Source organism: Acanthopagrus latus, chromosome 17 (genome assembly GCF_904848185.1).
Source record: "Acanthopagrus latus isolate v.2019 chromosome 17, fAcaLat1.1, whole genome shotgun sequence".
NCBI lineage: Eukaryota > Metazoa > Chordata > Actinopteri > Spariformes > Sparidae > Acanthopagrus > Acanthopagrus latus.
In genome coordinates this window covers 19,779,452-19,800,161 of record NC_051055.1, presented here as the reverse complement: position 1 = coordinate 19,800,161, position 20,710 = coordinate 19,779,452, and the positions used below count along the sequence as shown (strand labels likewise).

General features: G+C 44.3%; 1 protein-coding gene across 4 annotated transcripts; it reads right to left on the bottom strand.

Moving 5' to 3' along the window:
• Window positions 1-1,145: 1,145 nt before the first annotated feature.
• On the bottom strand, window positions 1,146-19,904 carry prkcg (protein kinase C, gamma). 4 transcript variants are annotated; one of them, XM_037075224.1, is made up of 17 exons: window positions 19,366-19,904; window positions 18,093-18,426; window positions 14,543-14,574; window positions 14,345-14,427; window positions 13,253-13,364; window positions 11,609-11,737; window positions 11,340-11,496; window positions 10,890-11,091; window positions 10,275-10,472; window positions 7,572-7,745; window positions 7,115-7,206; window positions 6,594-6,656; window positions 6,287-6,425; window positions 4,428-4,508; window positions 4,129-4,236; window positions 3,370-3,510; window positions 1,146-2,523 (listed from the first exon to the last, which is right to left on the bottom strand). In XM_037075224.1, exons 2-17 carry the CDS (start codon window positions 18,332-18,334, stop codon window positions 2,362-2,364), a joined length of 2,115 nt encoding a protein of 704 aa, XP_036931119.1. In that variant the 5' UTR covers window positions 18,335-18,426; window positions 19,366-19,904; the 3' UTR covers window positions 1,146-2,361. The 4 variants fall into 4 exon arrangements, with proteins under 4 accessions (XP_036931119.1, XP_036931118.1, XP_036931121.1 ...); XM_037075223.1 differs by having other exon boundaries at window positions 18,093-18,339; XM_037075226.1 differs by lacking the exons at window positions 18,093-18,426; window positions 19,366-19,904 and adding an exon at window positions 15,115-18,042.
• Window positions 19,905-20,710: the final 806 nt, after the last annotated feature.

Here is a 20,710-nt window from a genome sequence, read left to right as displayed (position 1 = left end):
AAACACTTCACTGCTCTCGTTTCAGGATTTTTTCACTAAGTTTTATTTCCATGTTCATATTCTTTTTTTTTTTGATTGTTTGTTTTGTTTTCTTTTTCCAGCACATGAAAACAGAGGACAACTCAACTAACAGATACAGAAATGCACAAGTCATCTATTGTATTATCTATTATTGATTGTATTCTCTATCGTGCTGAATAAGTTTGCGTGTTGTGACGTTTGACCTCCACACAAACTGAGCTGTAATCTCATTAATGGCTCTGAACGCACTTAAAGGGTTAGTTGACCAATTTTACATATCAAATGTTGTGTACAGGTCTGGTCGAGTACTTCTGCATATATGAAAAAGTACTATAAAGCCTTTTGTGGCTTGCAATGAAGCTGCATTTAATCTGATAAACTCTCTTCAGTGATGTCACTCAGTGGCAAAGCTGCATTGTGGGCAATGTAGGCGCCAGGTTTTCAAAAGTAAAAGAATAGAAGAGGTGATATATCTGGTATATTGATTTTTGTGTTTAAACTGTCTGTAATGTGTCCAATGGGGTTTTATACCAGGGGACTACATTACCCACAATGCATAGTCACTGAGTGACATCCCTGGCATTTCATCCCGAAATGCAGGTTAACTCCAACAATTTAAAGTGCCTACACGTCTTTCAGAGTACTACTGCATATCTAAAAAAAAAGGAGTATAAAGCCATTTACAGATGCAAACTGCCTCCAGTGATGTCACTCATTGGCTACATTGCATTGTGGGAAATGTACTTCACCAGTCTAAAACACTGTTGGACTCATTACGGTCAGTTTAAAAACCAATAAAATCGATACAGCAGAACCAGGAATATCTGGTTCATTTTTAAAACCTGGTGCCGACATTACCCACAATGCAGCGTCACCATTGAGTGACATCACTGGGTGCAATTTACTTTATTTTAATTAAAAAAAAAAAAAAAAATGCAATAGTACTCCCAGAGACCTGTAAACACGCTACAATTGTTGCAGTCACCCAGAATGATTTTTCTCATCTGGATCAGTTATTATTATAAAGAAAAGAATCAGGTGAAGGTGCCTGAAAGGACAATCACACAGATTCCTGTGTGACATGACCAGCTGGTTTGTGAGATAAGAGTGCTCAAAAAATGGGATTATTAAATTGCACGTCTGCAGCCACCTGCTCTGCTCAGATAATGTTTAATGACAGCACGGCTAATATTTTTCCATGTATTGAACAGTCCCATTGAGCCTCACTTTTAATTATGGCTAATCAATGCCGTGAGTACGTCATTACACAGCAAAAAAGCTTTATGGAATACACCACAATAGTCATAATGCACCTGTTTTGGCTAAAGGAAAACATTAATAGGGGGCATATTTTCTAGGCTGCAAACACATATTTCAGTGCAGTTGTCAGATGTCATAAAGGAGCACAGATGCTGTACTTTACAACGTGGTGAGGCCTAATTCCACAGCTTGCTGTAGAATAACAGAGAAACAAAACCACTCGTGAATAAAAGGACTGTGCTGACTCTCTCTGTGTGATAACAGAGTGAAGCAGCACTATAGCCAGCATTAACCGTCACATAAACTGTGCCCGCTGCGTTGTTTCAGCATCACATTGGGTCGTCTGGGGGCACTGGTGTGACGTCGGGCCAGGCCAGAGGATCCTGTCTGAGCTCTTCTGTGGGAGGTCAGTTTAAAAGGGCTACGGCTCAGTTTACGTCATGGTCAAACACTCACACACACAAATGGAGTGAGTGTGCTTCTGATGCTGAATTACTGTATTGTGTGTGAACACGCTGCAAATAAACATTTTTATCTCTGTGTATGAACTGCAAAATCATTAAAAAGTGACTTGTTTTGTTTACTATGTGGCCTTGATAGCTGTATGAGAAAAACTCAGGAATGTAATTGCATTCTTCTCACAACACAAGATGACTCTAATCAGAAGTTTTAAAATGGTCGGTTGTAAAGTTATAAAGGTATATTTTCTTGGATAATCTATGCTATAAAACTAGTGCGTCACACAATCCATTCTAAAAACATTGCATGCAAAAGAGAGTCATTTATCAGGTTTATACTATAGGACTCTTATATCAAGTTAAAGGACTCTTACAAAAGAACTCTAAGATGGAAATCTACTGGCTTCGTTTGCATCGCTGCAATGTATTCTGTGACTATCAAGATAAAACACATCAGAGAGAGTGCGTGAATATAAAGGTGCCTCGGCATTGTCATGTAAACGTCAGAATTCGGTTATGAGAGGTGTCTTTAATACTGCTAGTTCTCACGTTCAAATTCTGTTATAAAATTGCTATCAGTGGGGAAACGGGAGTTTGGAGACACTTGTCGTTGGAGCCATTTTCAAACAGCGGTGAGAGGCGACGGGGCAAAGTCTGGGTTTAAGAAGGAGAAGCCCTCGAAGTCCTCCTGGTTAATAGCTGCTAGTATGTCCGGGTCAGAGGGAGTGAGCGCCGACGGAGCCGCTGTGAAGAACTTGTCGAAATTCTCCCCTTTCTTCCCGCCCTGATGGAGAAGAAGAAGAAGAGATTAAAACGAGCGTGATTACATATATGTGGCTCAGGCTGATTGAATCATTCTCCTGAAAAAAGAAACAACACGCGAAAAGTCAGATTATAAAAAGACACCACCTCCGTTTTCTCTCTTTTTCTCACCCACACCCTCCTTTTCTCTCCGAGGAGCTCTCCACCACACCTACTGTTGGAAGAAATCTGCTCACGTCTTCTATTCCAGCTCCTTAACGGCATACGACAGCCTCACTGCTGGATGATATGAATCTCATTTGGCTAATGGGCCTGGCCTCTAACCCCTGAGCACACTCAGCACACTCAAGGCACACCTCACCATTGGCCATCAGGGCCGCAAACTGGAGTGTGGCGGGCTAATGATGACATACATTTGCATATGGGTGGAGCAGGCAGGACCCCAAGGTCAGAGAGTCCCGTCTATTATGACTGGACTGTCTGTTCGTGAGCGCTCAGAGCCCATCTCTGGGAACCAGTGGAGGTGGTGGAAGAGAGAAAAGAGAGGGGGAATGAGGGAAGAAGAGGGGATGAAATGTCCAACACAATATGGACAGCTTAGACAGGAGGCACGCAGGGAAACGAGGGAGAGCGTGGGAGTTTAAGAGATTGGAGACAGATGGAAGAAAGTGACAGCTTCAGTTCCCTAAAAGTGTCCTCCGAGAGACAGAGAGAGAAAAGACAGGGGAGAGAGGGGGAGGAGGGAGGAGGGAGGAGACTGGCAAGGAAGTACGGAGAGAAAGAAAGAAAGAAAGAAAGAAAGAAAGAAAGAAAGAAAGAAAGAAAGAAAGAAAGTTTATAGAGTGTGTAGTCCATCTGTTCAACTGACAGTTCTGGGTTTGAAGGGCGGCTGGATCTCCAGTCTCTCCAGACGGTCCCAGTCAATCCAGCGGAAGAACGGATGTTCCCTGATATCCCTCTCTGCTTCTTCTCCGGCGCCTAGGCGCTTGGCCGGGTGCTTTGTTAGGAGCTGGGGTAAGAGTGAAGAAAATGAGAGAAGAAGTAGTTCACAATATGATGGTTACCATGGGATACAGGTGAATGACTTCTGTTTGTTTTGCTCTTGTTGCAATTGTCAACAACGTACATGGTTAACATTCTAAAATTTCATTCTAAATTTCACTGACAGTGTGTTAAATTTACAGAATAGTATGACATGTTTGAAAATACGCTTCTTCACTTTCTTGCTGAGAGTTAAATGAGAAGATTGATACCACTGACAATCTATCTCAGAGTGAGCAATACAAACAGCAACAGTAAGTGTTTTTAGCTAGCTAGTGTGCCAGTTTCCCCTCTCACTCTCTGACATGTCATCTAGTGTTTAGGTGCTTCAGGAGGTCGATTGAATTGATGCCTCTGATTTGCATATTAACGGAAACAATTTAGTAATGTAAACACAACAAAATGTATAACATAGGTCTAGTAGTTTCAGAACTTTTAATATGCAGATACAAATGCAAAAGTGTTACATAATACTTTCTCAAGTGTTGCTTCTCTTGTTTAAATCCATTTTAGAAATGTAATATGATGTAACTTCCGTTAATTTTTCTTAATTTTCTGTGTCAGAAGGAGATGAAGGGCGACTTACTCCCTTGCAGATAGCGACAGCCTCACGAGAGAGACTCTTCGGGTAGACGACACTCTGCTCCATGATGGACTGAAACAGCTCCTCCTCGTCAATACCATCAAATGGTGGCTGGAAGGAAAAGATAGAAAAAAGAGAGAAAGAATAAAGAGGCCATGAGGCCCTGCGAGCAAAGTGAAAGCAAATATATTGAAATTAAAGTTCTTTTGAAAGCCTTTTGAAGTGATTACAAAGGACAAGTTCTGGAGGCTTAAGTGTGTGTGTGTGCACGGGTCTATTGTTGGGATTAAGCTGAGTGTTACCTGTCCTGCCAGCATTTCATACAGCAGTACTCCATAGGACCACCAGTCTACCGCTTTATCATACGGCTGATATGCCACAATCTGAAAAGGATGGAGAGAACAGGAGAGGAGATAAAGAGGGAGAATGCCAGCACAGAGATTAGGGAGTAGAAAGAAGACAGGAAGCGCAAGAGAAAGCGCGGTTGGAGCAGTTGGCTGCTCCAATGATATGCAGCTATCGGAGACAAAAAAGCAGCGACAGGGAGGAGAGGGAAAGCATGGCATTAGGGAGGGTAAATGTATGAATGGGCTCAGTAATAATCAGCACATGACTTTGGATTTGTGTGTTTGTTTGTTTCCCCGGTGTGTGTGTGTGTGTGTGTGTGTGTGTGTGTGCAGGGCAGAGAGAGGGAGGGGGGAGAGTTCACAAGGGAACAATTCCCAGCCCCTGGGGAAATATATTGTATCTCTTCCAAAATGGCAGATGCAGGAGAATCAATGGGTGTTTACATAAGAGAGTCAATACCCAGGGGTTCCATACCAAAGGTTTACAATATCAAAGACATGCACAACACTCACATCTTCTCTTCCTCTTTCTCTCCCTGTCTGTTTACTACGAGTCCATCGACCAAACAGGCAGGATGTCACCTTCGCTCTTTTTCTGAATTTAATTTGTTTAGGATGACTGGAGAAAAACTGCGTACACATACATTTTTCCAACAGTTTGTATGGCAAATATATACAGCATACAGTTTCTGCATTTCAATAGAGTGTCAAGCAAAACCACCCCCGTCGTTTTCTCAGTGGAAATGTGCATCGTCACAAAATTCCTATTGAGATTCTTCAGTTAGTTTTCAGTGGTTTGTGTGACTCTCAGGGGAGATGGTAACCTTAAAGAGTTGCTACACATATTTCATACATTAAAGTGTGTTTATAGGTCTTGTGGAGTGTGACCGCATATGTGAAAAAAGTAGTAAAAAGCCTTGTGTGGTTCCAGAGGAAGCTGCGTGTAATCTAGTGAATTGTCTCGAACGACGTCGTTCAGTGGCTTTGGGGCATTGTGGGTAATGCAAGTGACAGGTTTTTAAAAATCTGTTCACTGGTTTTACACTGTTGGACTTCTTATGGACCATTTAAAAACAAGTGATCAACATCGATACAGCAGTCACAAAGATATCACTTGTTTTATACCATGCATAATTTTGTTGTGCAGTGCATTTAGATCTTTGGGAGAAATACTGCATATATGAAAAAATACTGCATATATGAAAAAAGTAGAATGTAGCCTTTTGTGGCTCAAGAGAAAGCGCCACGTAATCTGATAAACTGCCTCAAGTGGTGTCACTTGGTGGTTAAGTTGCATTGTGTGTCACCTGCATTACCCACAATGCCTCAGTGACATCAATCAGATATTCACCTTCACCTTTACCTTCAGCTTCCTCTGGAGCAACAAAAGGCTTTTTACTACTTTTTTCCACATATGCAGTCGCACTCCACGAGACCTGTTAAGACACTTTAATATATACAATTGGTGGCGCGACCCTTTAAACGTCAATTGCTGTAGGAGAAAGGCAATACTGGTAATACGAGGTCTCTGTAGGGCAATAGCGATTTCTATGCAACATTTCCTATAGCACAAGCACACAGCACCGCTAATTGAATCATGTGGAGTTAATTATTCAGAAATGTTGACAAGGTCAGAGAGGACGGAGGAGACGAGGGGGGCTGCAGTGAAGCACGTCGCCGTCTCACAGCGCTGCAAAACAGGTCAGGAAAAACGGAGCGGGGAAGACGGGTGAGATGAGGGGAAATGAGGGAACTAAGGAACAAATGAGGGAAATTCAGCAGTTAGTCCAGACCATGACGTCGGCGCACAGTACCTCGGGGGCGATGTAGTCAGGGGTGCCGCAGAAGGTGCGCGTGGTGTCGCCCTCGAACATGCCCTCCCTACACATCCCGAAGTCAGCTATCTTTATGTGGCCCTCGCTGTCAAGCAGCACATTATCCAGCTTTAGATCCCTGGGAGCAGAGGAGATTGATCACAGGGACATGAATCATTTTGATAGATAACATCTTTATAACAGTCATTAGCTACAAAAGACATGATAAATCTGTGTCATGTCTGCATGCTGCACTGCAGAGCAGTGACAAACCAGGCCGTGTCAGATGAGCAGCCCACTGCTGTACCTGTAGATGATGCCTTTGCTGTGGAGGAAGAGGAGGCCGACCGCGATCTCTGCTCCATAAAATCTGGAGGAAGAGAGGAAGGTTGGTAGGGGCTGGGACTCACTACTGGTAGCTTTATCTTTCAGAAAATTGGTGAAGGGTTTTCAGCGAGGAATGGAGCTCATGAGGGTGATGAAAGGGAGGGTAACCAAACAGATGAAAGGCTGGAAGAGGAAGATGGAAAATGAGCAACAGGGTAAAAATTAGTTTTAGATGATTGATCAAACATTATTGATTAAACGAACGGCCAGGGGGAGGGAAATGTAGATGAAAAGATGAGATTAGTGGGAGGAGAAAGTCGGAGGGAAGAGAAGAGGCCCGGTACTTGAGCTGATGACTTTTTATGAGTCACCAGGTGTAATGAACAAAGCTAAGAGATGAGTGTGTATGTAAAGGAGCAGAGAATAAAGGACAGGCAGGAAATGAGATGATGTAGATGAGGACTGTGATTAAAGGAAGAAAGGGGCTTTTTGACTACATACGCTGCGTGAGGCTCTTTGAACTTGCCGACAATCTGTATGTGAAACATCAGGTCTCCTCCGTTGACGTATTCCATCACATAATACAGACGGTCCTGCAGAAAAACACACACATTTACACACACACACACGCGCACACACACACACACACACACACACACACACACACACACACACACACACACACACACTCTCTGTGCATAATCACCTCTTGTTCAAATTAAAAAGCAATCTGTTAAAACCTCTCCTCCAGGACCCGGGACCTTGTTAAAGAAAGCAAGCTAATTATTTAATATATTAATCGTAATTCTCAGCCAACCTGGCCTGAAACAACTCCTCGGAGGACCACACAGCCAAAATGTCAGGCCGCTTTATGGACAATTTAATGAAAGTTATGTGGTTCATTTAGGATCCAGTGCACCTTCTATACACACACAGACCTGCATACACACACACACACCTCAGTCTGGAAGGCGCAGTAGAGCGATGTGAGGAAGTGAGGGCGAGAGGAAAGTGCCAGAACCCTCCTCTCCACCAGTGCACTCTCCGTGTCCTCGTCCTGGAAGAGGACGTCTTTCTTCAACACTTTGACGGCGAACAGACGCTCGCTGCCTCGCTCCTCTGCCAGCAGCACCTGAACAGACACACAGTGAGAGGAGGGGATGCTACTGTAACTGTGAAAACCCCAAGATTTTTTTAAGGAGCTGCTGCATGCCGAAGTCCATAAATAAACACACTGTTTATTCAAAGACGGCACTGCACCAACTGACTGGTATGAAGGGACGAAGAGGATCACGAGTACAACGGTGTGGAAAATGAAAAAAATAGAAGACGTTATTATTGTTTTTTCATTGCTCGCGTTCTCTCACTCAAGCTTCTTTTCCAACTCTCAACAGGATTGTGCGTGTACAGTACTGTCACACTGCCTGTACTGAACGTTTTTTAGGTCATTGTGTTATGAGTGACAAGGTGCTCCAGTTGAGAGAAAACTAGTTCTGCTGTTTTAATATGATGCTTTTGAGGCACATTTGTAATATTTAAGGGATTTTGTGCAATGATTGCGTCATGCCACATAATTAATGCCATTATTACACCAAGCGTTAGCTTTTTTGTTTTCAAGCGAGAGTAAAACCACAAAAAAGGCACTTGACTCCTTCAACAATGCATGGAGAGAAATTTCTTCTTTTATGGGTGTCACATGTATGCTCATCACAAACTCACAGGAAAAACAGGGAACAGTAGAAAGTAGCAGATCATACACATCATCAGACTACATCCAGAAGACAGAAAAGAGTGAAAGAGAGACAGATGGAAAGATGGTAACAAGTCAGTGTCCTCAACTTCAAAACACGTCAAGGCAGCTCCAAGCAGAGCTGGGGCTGATGAGCATCGTTTGACGTGGATCGAATGCCAAATGTACACATTCACACTGACGACAAAAGCCAGATATAAGTGGACGTTAGTGGGTTTTTTATCCAGTGTAAAAGGCGTATCATATTCTGGTTTGGTTGAACTCCATCTAACTCAGTTCTTTAGGAGAATGCTGCAATACTGTGAAGCTCCAGAATTGTTTAGTGGTCTACAAATCTTCACCCCACTTCTAGTCAGCATTTTGAGTAAACTGTTGCTTTAACATATCAAAGTATTAGAGGACGCAAGAGGAGGGTGGTGGCATGTTTAGTAAACTTGTTGCAATGGCGTAACTTTTAGTCTGTGTGCATCTTCACTTTGTTGAAGGTGCTATTTCATTGTATGACTGACACACCTGGGTGTAGCATGTAGCACAGACAGCTTTAGATCTGCAGATTTCAAGACATTCATCCATCAGTGGTGGGGCACACCTTTGACAAATCATCAGTTCATCAGAGAGCTGACGTGTAGAGACAAACAACCAATCACGTTCACACCTACTCGCAATTTAGAGCCCAGGTTAATGCAGTAAGTTTGCAAAGGGGAGGCAGCTCTGTTGTTTTTATCAGGCATTAAAAATACATTTTGCAACCTCTGTGAAAATGCCTGCACGCCGGTCGCTCTAATGATGCATCATTTTCTACAAAGAGGACCGCCTGACCCGGGGTTTACTGCGGTTCACGGCAAAGATACGGTCAAGAGCGGCGGGAAAGTGCTGACAACAACAGAGCAATTTTCAAATTGTGCGGCCGACCTGCAGCGCTGCGCTGTAATGGTCACTGAAGGATCTCATTTTACTTTCAAATAGTGGTGAATGGTACAGAAAATTACACGGTTTCATTTTTCAGGGAATCAATATGTGACTGCACAAAGGTGCTTGAGAAGAGGGGTGTGTGTGTCTCTGCGAGTGTTTGTGTGCGTGCGTGTGTGTGTGTGTGAGGTGAGTGTGTGTGTGCGGTATTGATGAACTGCCAGTCACTGAGAGAAATCCTGCTGTCCTCTGCGATCGTGTCTCCTGCGCTCACATAAAAATGTGACTCTTCAGAATATTAAAAATCCACATGTAGTTTTCCCTCGTTTTCCGCTCTTGTTATCCCATTTCCTTTTAGTCATTTGTCACTTCTTGCAGCGCAGTAAGCCTTCCTTCTTCCATTCTATCTGTCTGTCTCTTTCTCACTTCCCCTCACTCAGCAGCCCCAGGGTCTGTCTCTCCTTTCATGGGTCGTGTTTTTTTTCTTCTTCTCACTTCTTACGTAAGTCGAGTCTATTTCTCCTGCCCTCTGTAGACTCTCCTCTGACAGTTATGAAACAACGCAGGGGGATTTCAGAGGAGGAAGAAGGACTCAAAAGTCTCCTCTCTTCATTATGCCTCATCTACTGGGGAATTAAAGAGAAAATGGAGAGCAGAGGCTCCCTTGAAACGAACACCTCCAGGAGGATTGTCTGCCTGCCTGTGTGGCGTGTAGGAAGCCAGCCAGCCTGAGCTCACGACTGCTGACGACACTAAAGAAAAAGCTATGGGTTAAATGAATCATTTGGCGGCAGTGAGAGGAGAGACGATGAGCATGTTAGTAAGAGAGAGGCGCTGCTGAATGAAATGCCACTTGAAGGTCAAGTCCACCAGAAGAAGAAAATAATTTGAAGCCAAGCATATTCTCTGTGGCTTTAAGCATTAACGGCCTCTGTGATATCACCAACAGCTGATTGTGTGTAAAAAAAGATGCCATTTGGTCTCAGTGGCGGCTGTGTTTACCTTGCCAAAGCTGCCTTTGCCCAGCACCATGAGGAAGTTGAAGTCGTGGATGCCCACTCTGACTTTGGCAGGGCCCGGGGAGTGGACGGGAGGACAGGACGGTAGAGGGGTAGGGGACAGGGCCACGGGGAACGCCTCGGAGAGCGGGACAGGTGTTGCTGGAGGCAGAGAGGGCGTGGTGGCATCTGGCTGAGGCTCCTGGAGAATCATAGTGGGAGGATGGAGAGATGAATGGCTGGATGCAGTCCAGCACACACACACAGAACCTGAACAAACCTTCCCACCCCTGGTTTTGGATTAGTCAGGCAGAACAATCCTGCACCCTGGTGGAGACGGAGTGTAACATGGAAGGGAGGTGACTGCGTGTAATTTATTATCTAATTATTTAGCTACAACAGCGGGCATAAATCTCCCTCAGATAGAATTGTAAGTCGAGGGACAGTTCAAGATCCTGACCCAGTGTGAGCGCTGGCAGCTGTTGTTTATTAGATGAAGGTAATCATAAACTGTTAAAGGCTACGCCAAGGCCTCAGGATAAACGGCACCACTTGGGCGATACAGGTGTGTATATCACCACTGTTGCTTTCTGTTCGCCTTGACGACCATTGATCCTACCTGCAGATCCGGGTCTGGCACAGGGATGTTGTAGTACTCCCCCTCGTCCTGGGCGAGCAGTTTGAACCAGCCGCTGATCGGGCGCCTGAAGATCTCACTCACTCCGAAAGACAGCGCCCCCATGAAGTCGTTCCTGGACGTGCGGTCCCAGTCCCACACCTCCACAGACAGCCGTCTGTCCCACTGGTGACCACGCACTGAGCTGGAGAGACAAACACAAAAACTCAAAGTCACCGGGCAGAGATAGCAGATAACAGTGCTCACATAAATGATTGTTTTTCTTGTTTTTTTCAGCTTCCTGACATTTTCAAGGTTTCTGAGTCATTTTCCTGATATCTCAGGGCTACTGAATGTCATAGATAGTCAGTCTGTCCTAAATTATTTGTCGTTCAGGCTCCTTTTTATGACTCATCCTGTCCCAGTGGAAATTTTAAGTTCACAAGGACTCACAAGGTGAAACTCTCATTCCAGACGGGATTGAGTGTCGAGCGGATGGTCTTGGTCTTCTGTTTGCTGTGGCTCTTGGGGTCTGGAATCAATTTCAGTTTAACATACGGGTCCGACAGGCCGTTTGGATCCATTGGCATCAGGTTACGAGCCTCCCGCACTGCAGAGAAGGAAGAATAATGGAAAATATCAGAGACAGAAATTCCTCATTACCCATGTAATCCTACTTCTCGTTAACACAACACTTCCCATCATCTAGCGGGTCCTCGCACCTGTGACAAAGACATCCTCCGACTCTCCTCTGATGGTCAGGTGGATCCTCCCTCTCTTCTCTGTATGGTCCTGGCCACAGAGGCTGGGGACACTGGTCTCACACCGTCGATGGACATTCATGTCACAACCTCACAGCAGAAAGATACACATGAACACGACGTTCACTGTTCAAGACATTGTAAAAATCAGGACACACAGGTCAGCAGGGTAGAACATTAAACTAAGTGATGTCACCACGAAACATCCCCAGTTGGTTACTACATTATTTCTGAAATGTCACGTTTAAATATTCAGAAGAGCTACTTTCTAATTAAATGTGCTTTAATTTGCATACATACTTTGGATGAAGCCAGGTTAACATCGTTGTTCCAATTTGTTGACACATTAGGGTCAAAAGTTTTTACAGAGGGAATTGTGGATATCTCATTTCATCACTCCATACATCAGAAAATACTTGCAGCAGCCATAATAAAAACTTTGCAGCGTTTTTAGGAATAAAATAATACATAAATCAGGCTGAGAATCATGTACAAGTAACACTGTTCCAGAGCGTGAAAAAAACTAAATCATTTTGGGGCAACCACCTTTAAAGATATGAATCATTTAAATCATTTCATCATTTTTTGCATTTCTGTTTTTTCCTGAAAGTTTTCTGAAAATGTGTATTTCAATATGCAAATGAGGCCATCAAATTGAACGCACTTCCAAAACAAGAACCTGAACTAAAATAAAATAAAAACACCTAAATGTGTATTTGGGTCATTTCCTCTCAGCTAGTCTGAAAATAGATGAGTTATGGAGGCAAAACAGCCCCAAATCTCAAAACTGACCTTGAAAAAACTATTATTTCATCTGCAGTGTCAGCCCTTACAGGAACCCTGTGGAGTTTCTGACCACTAGTAGCGCTCTAGGGCAATTTCTTTACAGCTGGGTCGGCGCCTGCAGCACGATGCATAGTTGGTCTGATGCTATATAGTGGAATAGCATCAGACCAATAGCATCAGAATTGAGCAAGGAGCCGACAAAGGGAGGTGAAGAAGAAGACTACGAGCAGGCAAATGTGGATGTAAACAAAAGACTATTCAAATTGATTTTCAGATGTTTTATGATGCAGGAAGTGCACTCAACATATTTGTATGACCTCAAGGGTTCACATAGTGTGTATTGTTGAGTAGACACAACTTTTGTGTGTTTACAAAAAAACTCCACAGGGCACCTTGAGAGGAACAGCTTGACATTTTGTTAAAAATACACGAAGATACATCGGTCATGTCTCACCATTAAATACACTGCAAGTCCACAGACATCAGCCAGTTAGCTTAGCTTGGCATGAAAACTGAAAACCGGTGGAAAACAGCAAGGCTGCCTCTGTCTGAAGGTAACAAAATTTGCCTACCAGCAACTGTAAGGCTTACAGATAAACACATCATATCTAATATACTTAGTTGTATAAAAAGAAATCCTCAGGGTATCCTTTGGGTTTCCCAAAATACCCTAATAAAAATGTTACCGCTTCATTTTTTAGCATGTTTTTGGAGGCTAATTTTGTCTGGGAGACAAGTCCCAACTGTGAGGGCTGATTTTTATCCCCACAATGTGATTAATAAAAGAACACAGCTTTACAACAAAGCGGCGCGACTCACTGGAACATTTCATGCCCTGGTGTATGAGGCCGTACAGCAACGAGCCACAGTGGTCGCAGAAGGTCGGACTGGAGTAAGTTTGGACCTTGAACGTGTGTCGACTCTTTAGGTCCTGAAATCCAACAAACACAATTTGCATTGAGGACTCACATATGTACACACACATACACACACAAGAGTGACAAACTGAGGGATAAACTGCGAACACACACACACACACACACACACACAGACACACACACATTTACACACGTACATGCAGAGTATGATTAGTGGCAAGTTGTTGAGTGGGGTATTCATGGACAAGCCAATTAGATTTCTCCACTGGGAGAGGACATATAAATGAGAGTGCATCTAGGCAAGGCCATGTGTGAGAGCGAGCGTGTGTGTGTGTGTGCGTGTGTGTAGTGTGCAGAGAGGGATGAATCATTTTTATCTCTCTTCTGCTCATCAGACCCCACCACCACTACCGCCGCCGCTCTCCACACACCACATTCTCGCAAACTGTTTTCCTTCCCTCGTCCCTCTGAGTCTCTATTTAAAAACACATCTTCTCTCCCTCCGTGTGTGTGTTCCTCTCGCTCTCTCATCCGCTTTCACTCAAACACACACCGACACACACGCACTGATACACGCATGTTCCCCTTGACCTAATTTCTGAAGCAGTTTATTTGGCTGGAAGAAGAAAAATGAAGACAAATCTCCCTGAAATCCTCAAAATGCCACAGAGAGGAAGACGGAGCAGTCTGTTGCTCTCTCTCCCCCCACCCTCTAATTCTCCCTCTTATCAGTCCCTCCCACCCTCCACCTGTGTCTCCCCCACTCTCTATCTCTAACTCCGTGCATCTCTGAGGCCTTGTAGGATGACATGACATGATTGCAGACGTCACAGATAGGATGAGGCTTGCAAAAGGATGTATGGACTGACGGATGGGTCACACGCACATGTTGGAGTAGGCTAAATATGAGAGGGGACGGGTAAATATGATGATGACGGCTAAAATATGAGGACGGCTAAATATGAATGATATGAACATAAGAGGAAAGCAAACATGACGGAGCCGTCATGGAAACATGAACACATCTACTCACATCTGGTTTGGGACCCGTCACGGAGCCGGGACAAGTGAAGGTCACAAACTCGTGACATCTTTTGTGGACCACAAAACTGCAAACTGGAGGAAACACAGAGCAAAAATATCCTCAAAAAATGAATCAGTCACGCTAAGAAAATCATCTGAGAAGATTAAATACTGTGGAAAAAGGCAATAACACCGGGTTTATCTTTACCTTGACATTGGAATCCCTGCTTGCCGATGCCCCTGAGTGGAAAAGGCACACGGATTAAGAGACAAATACAATCTCCTCAACTCCTCTTTAAGGTGAAATACTGTATTTATTGAGACTGTTTCTCAGACAGAAGAGTAAAGATAATGCTGCCAAGACAGAATAAAGGCCTGTTTCCTAACTCCATCCTCTATTGAAGGTGCAATATGTAAAAATTGGCTACCTTGAATTCATCCCCCAAAAATAGGTGCAGCGTCTCACCGGACTACCTGCTAACTGCTGCTAAGTGTATTCTTTTTTAGCATACATAACTTTAGCTACTGTTAGCTTGTTAACTCAGTCAGCTGTGCATCTAGCCACACTACAAGGGAGTGCTGGTGGTCACACAACTTGGATAAGAGCTTTGGACTGCTGGGGAAAAGAGGGTTTTTGGGCACAGGTACAGCTGGTTAGCATGCTAACTTCTGCACACTGACATCTTTGACACAACATCTGTCGTTTCTTCACATTCTGTTGATATTATTAGTGAACTTTTGAATGTTTGAAAAATGAAATTCTTACTTATTCTTACTCACCTTTAAGACTAACCCACAAGCAGGAGTTGAGAACAAACTCTGCTGGAAAAAACAGAATAGACCAGCACCAAAACACAACATATGCTGGTCTCGCTAGTCACTGGCCACCAGCAAGACCAGCATATGTTGTGTTTTGGTGCTGGTTCTGGTGCTATGTATGCTATGTGTGCTATCTATGTTGGTTTTTCCAGCAGGGCCATCAGCTGTGTAGGGGGCTACCAAGGTGACAAACAAAGGGATTACGTGTGAAGTTTGAAGTTTCCGTTCTGAGTCACGCTGCTGACCAGGTCAAGCACACCACTGTCAGTTATTGTCACAAACACACACACACCAAAACACAATTCTCCTGTTTCCAGAACTGCGGTGTTGGCGAGTTTCCAGCATCTCCTTAGAGCTTTAATTGAATAATTAAAGCCATTGATTGACTAAAGAGTCCACTCAGCGGCCTGCCTGCTGTGAATCAAGTTTTGATTAGGAGGTTTAGAAAGGCGGAGACGAACCAGACACCGCCGAGAGTCTCCTTCACAATCACACTGGAGAGGCCCAGGGGTTCATAGGAAACTGACCATAATCACTGATCTAAAATCAGTTCACCATCTGGCTGAGTAATAATTAAAGATGGGGTTGCGGAGGGTAATCTGATCCTTGATCAGCATTCAGCACTAGCCTCTGTCTGCAGCACTGAGCGAGCGAGGCCAGTTCTGCCTTTTGGCCAGCAGAGAGCAATAGAGAACCAGGTATGGATTCAGAGATAACCAACAGTGTTGCTGGCTGGGTATCACAGGGAATTCACTGCATTTTAAATTTAATGATGCGTTCAAATGCCTCTCCAACACATGCGATTAAGTCAACCGGGCTGCATCAACGGAAAGTGATAAAACTGACCAGAATACTCATAAACAGTACGGACTGTATTGATTACAGATGAATAGGTATTGAGATGAATGGCGGCCAAATTCCATTTAACTGCATCAATTTCAGGGTCCTGGTGCTGCACACGCACACTCACTGTCACACTGTCACAGCTTACTAGGACACTCGCACAGAAAAGAGCGATCACTAATGTTGTTTGCAACACTATGACCAGTCGAAACGTCTGCTGTGAAAAAGGCCCGTTGGAGCTGTCCTCGGATCTGTTAGAGTTAAACCACTGTGCAGTCTTATTCAGTGAGCAGGTTACTGACTTCCACCCCACATCCCTTTGTCCTTTAAGGACAATGTCACTTGCTTGATAATCAAAGGAGCCTAATTTACAACTCATTGCCTTTAAGAGGCTGACTTAATAAACAGGATATTTACATTTCAAAATTAGGCCTATCTTTTCTTGGTCTTTAATTAACAGACCAATTCTCCCTGGGGGCTCCAACACCCAGGTTGACATCCTGCGTGAAGGAAAAGAGTTTTCACCCTGAGCTAAGTGCTGCCACCACGGCCAAGACAGCAGCCAGTTGGAGAAATGTCCTGAAAGCTACCCAGAGGCTGCTGGCACATGCACCGCCCTGCATCCGACATACACCCGCGCCATATGTCCAAACACACAACCGCACGGTCGCACAACCATTTACACACACACACACACACACACACACACACACACACACACACACACACACTGGCATGGCTTCAGCGGGTGGAACAAGCTCACTACATGGTCCTTTTTACATGAATGATCATGCATTATACATTAACAAAATACAAGCTAACTCATATTGTGTACATTAAAGTGTGTTTACACTTTGGGGAGCATTACTGCATATGTGAAAAAAAAATACTATAAATGATTTTGTGTCTCCAGTGGGAATTGCATGTCAATTGATTAATGGCCTCTAGTGATGCCAGTTGCGTTGTTGGCAATGTAGTTGCCAGGTTTTGAAAAGCAGTCCGTTAGTCTAGTATTGCTTCCTTTTCAAAACCAGTTGCCTACATTTCCACAAAGCAAATTAGCCACTGAGTAACATCTCTCAAGGAAAATTTATCAGATATTGGGGGTTTTCAGGGGACAGCAATGGGTGTAAACTGTTGCACCACCTGGAGCAGCTACAACTATTAAACACGGTACAACCTGCACGATGTGTTAAACATTATGAATCTGACACCACAAAACAGAACACATTTTAGAATCTGTACCTTGAAAGCCCATGTTCATTTAACTGCTTATACTTTAAAAGTTAAATCTGCACTTCTGAACATTTTGGAATGCAGGACTTTCTAATGAAGTCTTTTCTGTGTTTTCCGATTTGTTCACATGAAGTTAAGTTTACTCATTAATGAGCCTGTAAAAATCAGTTCCATGTGTTTTTCTGGCTCTGGAGGAGCTTTTCTAAAGTCTGAAAAAAAAAATAATTCCCTGATGGTGAGATAGTGGGACCTAATTAAAGTCGCTACTGAGTTGCATTATGGGAATTGCAGGATACAGCATTTTTGGAGATTAGGCCACACCATAGTCAAAAATATGGTCTAGCTCAGCCAATTTTGACCGTTTTCATTTTAATATGTCCTCTGTGATTCCCTCAGCTTTCTGGAAGTGAAATACTGAATGGATAGAGTTTCCCTTTAAAATCTTAAAAAAATTCCTCCTACACTGCTGCCTGTGTGTGAGTTTGTGCGTGTTTGCATGTGGTCTGACTTCGTGGGCATGCTAAAAAAAACCTCTCTCCTAATTGTGTGTATACTGCTTGTGTTTATCTCTATGTGTGTGGAGTTCCTAAAGTAAGTGCAACATCATGTGGGCTGCACTGAGGAGGTGAGGTTATGTGATCACTAAAGGTCAGCGTGGTGGCTGCACAGTGTAGGCTGTTTCTCCAGCTCCAAGCAGCTGGATCTGGTGGAAGACGGAAAAAGTGCAAAGGAAGTCAGAATCAGATGGAGTAGTGGGATGCCTGAGGAGGCGGCTTATGAACTGCCAGGTTGGTGTCTGTGAGAATGTGCAGCTGTGTGTGTGTATGTGTGTGTGTGTTACACATATGTTTGTGTGTTACCAGATGAAGTCGGTGCAGTGGCTGCAGAAGGTGGGCTGCTTGAAGAAGCGGGCTGTGAACTGATGGTCTTTCACCTCAACGATCCTCTTGTGTTTGAGCGCGCCTTTCCTCTGGAAGACGGGAACCCTGGGTGGAGGGGCAAGGGGCGAGGGTAGAGGGGAGGCACCGGGGGAGGCTGCCGATGTCGGGGAGGCCAATGTCAACGGGGAGAGTGAGGGGGAAGGGGAGACTGGGGTGGACATGATGCCTGGAGGATACAGAGGGGAAGAGCAGAGCGGGGGGGGTGGATGATGAGTGTCAGCGAGATGGGTATAGAGTTGTGCAGGCGAAAGACCTTGAAAATGGGTGGGGGAGGAGGGGAGGAGGTAGGGACATGGAGGAGGAGGAAGAGGAGGGGGAGGAGGAGGAGGGATGGAAAGTGTAATGGGTCATGGTTGAGACAGGAGTTGTATTAATGGCACATGGGATGTAGGGTAGGGAGCGGCGGAGGAGTGACGTGGTGGAGGGAAAGATCGAGAAAGGATGAATGGACCGGAAGTGCAAAGGAAGACGGAGGGAGCACAGGGGGAGCGACAGGTATGAGAGTGAAAAAGAAAAGAGAGGTGTAATGAGGGCGACAGGGAGGTTAATTCACATACGGAGACAGAACTCTCTTAAGAGACTCCGGGACGCTAAACGATTAGCGCAGCTCCACTGTGTGTCCCACATACTGCCCGTCCATTCTACCTACATCTCCCTCTCTCTGTACCCCTTATGTCTTCATCTCCCCACCCCCTGGTCGTCATGTCAACTGTACCTCCTGTTGCCATGTCAACAACACCCCCACCACCTGCTCCAATATTAGAGCCTGTATCCTCTCTTGACTTCCTGCCTGCCCTTATTAGCAATTAGTCCCATTTCTGAAGTAAAGTTTGGACCAGAATAAAATGTGTACGTCTACAGGGACTGAGATGTGCTGGAAAAAGTGCAAAACAGCAAAATATTAGCTGGAGAGACTGTGGTGCAAGAGTTGCACGCTGCTAAATGATAAATGAAACACCAACAGAGATTTAATGAATAAATAAATAAGCCCATAGCAAAAACCATGTTGAGGAAAAAAATCGTGATGAAATGATGGTGTCTCAGCAAAGAAGCAGGAGCAAATCAATCAAAAGGGCGAAAGGGGATGGTGGGGAAAATGGCAGGGCACTCTGAAATTAGTAAAGTAAGAAGAAAAATGTTTTCTACAAATGTGTGCAGATGAAAACCCTGAAGATAAGACGGAAAACAATACCTGAATTTGTGGTGATATTTGTTGAAAAAGGCTCAGCAATAGGACAGCTTTCTTCTCTTCCTCTCCCCCTTCTCTTCTCTTCGTTTGGCTCACTTTAAAAGAAAGGCTAAGGTGTCACACCTGTAGCTGGTCACTTAAAAAAAGAAAAGAGAAAGAAAAAAAGGCAGAAAAAAGGAAGGGAAGCAGCGCTGTGGCTGTGGAAGAAGAAGATCAACCCAGAAAAAAAAAGAAAAAAAAAGAGAAAAACCTATTACAACAAAAAGAGAAAAAGCAACAAGCGTTTTGAGAGACTCAAGCTTTCTAGGAACCAAAGATAGAAGAGTGAAGTGGTATATATCCGTTAACCCAGAGGCAGGGTGAGGAGGAGGACGAGATGGAGAGGTGGTATTCTCTTTCCAAGATTGATTCTCTCTTTACTAAGAAGAGGACGAGAGATGGAGAGAGAGAAAGAGAGAGGGAGGAAGAGGTAGAGAGAGAGAGAGAGAGTGAGTGTGTGAGAGAGAGAGAGAGAGAGAGAGAGAGAGAGAGAGAGAGAAAGATTGAGGGGAATAGGCAGAGATTCATTTCGAAATCTGGGTTACTTCTCTCAGGAGAGGGTGAGGGAGGTAGAGGAAGGAGGACGGATGAGACACAAGCTGCCATTTTGCCACCACCAGCATAGTATGGACATGCAAACACCAACTGTCCCTCACTTCCACTCGTGCCAGATGGTGAGGAGGAAAAGGGAGAGGAGAGAGTGAGAGGGTGAGTATCCAGTCTGGAAGAAAAGAGCAGAGAGCTTCAGACAAAAGGCTAGTTAAACTGAGCTCAAACTGGGAATAGACCGTTGGAAGGTCTCGCCGCAGATCCAGAAGGATCAACAGGCCTGTGAAATAAACAACAGTGTTAATCTTTTCTGCAACAGCGCAGTTAACAGTGTGTTCACTTCATTTGCAGTTTGTTTTCCGAGATCAGAGCAAGTGGTGGCATGATAACACTGCTCCGCTGTGCATGGAAACCAGGTCAGCTGAGCCTGATGGGAAGAGTAGTTTTAAAGAGCAAGAGGGGCTGTTTGTCCATCGATTGACTGCATAGCTTCAAGGGCACACGCATACACACATCAACACACACGTCCACACACGCACACACAAACTTGTTTTCTCAGGAGGGCAATGTATTGACTTACATGCAGTCAGGAGACACAAACCAAGTCTTAAAGGAATAGTTTGACATGTATTACACTTATTTTCCTTGCCTTTGCAGAGAGTCGGATGAGGAAATTGGTATCCTCATGTCTGCAGCTGGAATATGCGGCTGCAGCACTATCATGGATTCCACTGCTTGGAGGACCTGCCTCTGATTGGTT

Excerpts from the sequence above, each read along its gene's own strand:
- prkcg (XM_037075224.1), bottom strand. The coding sequence starts at position 18,334 with ATGTCCACCCCAGTCTCCCCTTCCCCCTCACTCTCCCCGTTGACATTG. Across the intron at positions 7,746-10,274 it reads GCAAAGGCAGCTTTGGCAAG|GTGCTGCTGGCAGAGGAGCG; the intron begins GTAAACACAGCC and ends GTGTCTGTTCAG. Across the intron at positions 7,207-7,571 it reads ACTGCGCCTTCCAGACTGAG|GACCGTCTGTATTATGTGAT; the intron begins GTGTGTGTGTGT and ends GTTTTTCTGCAG.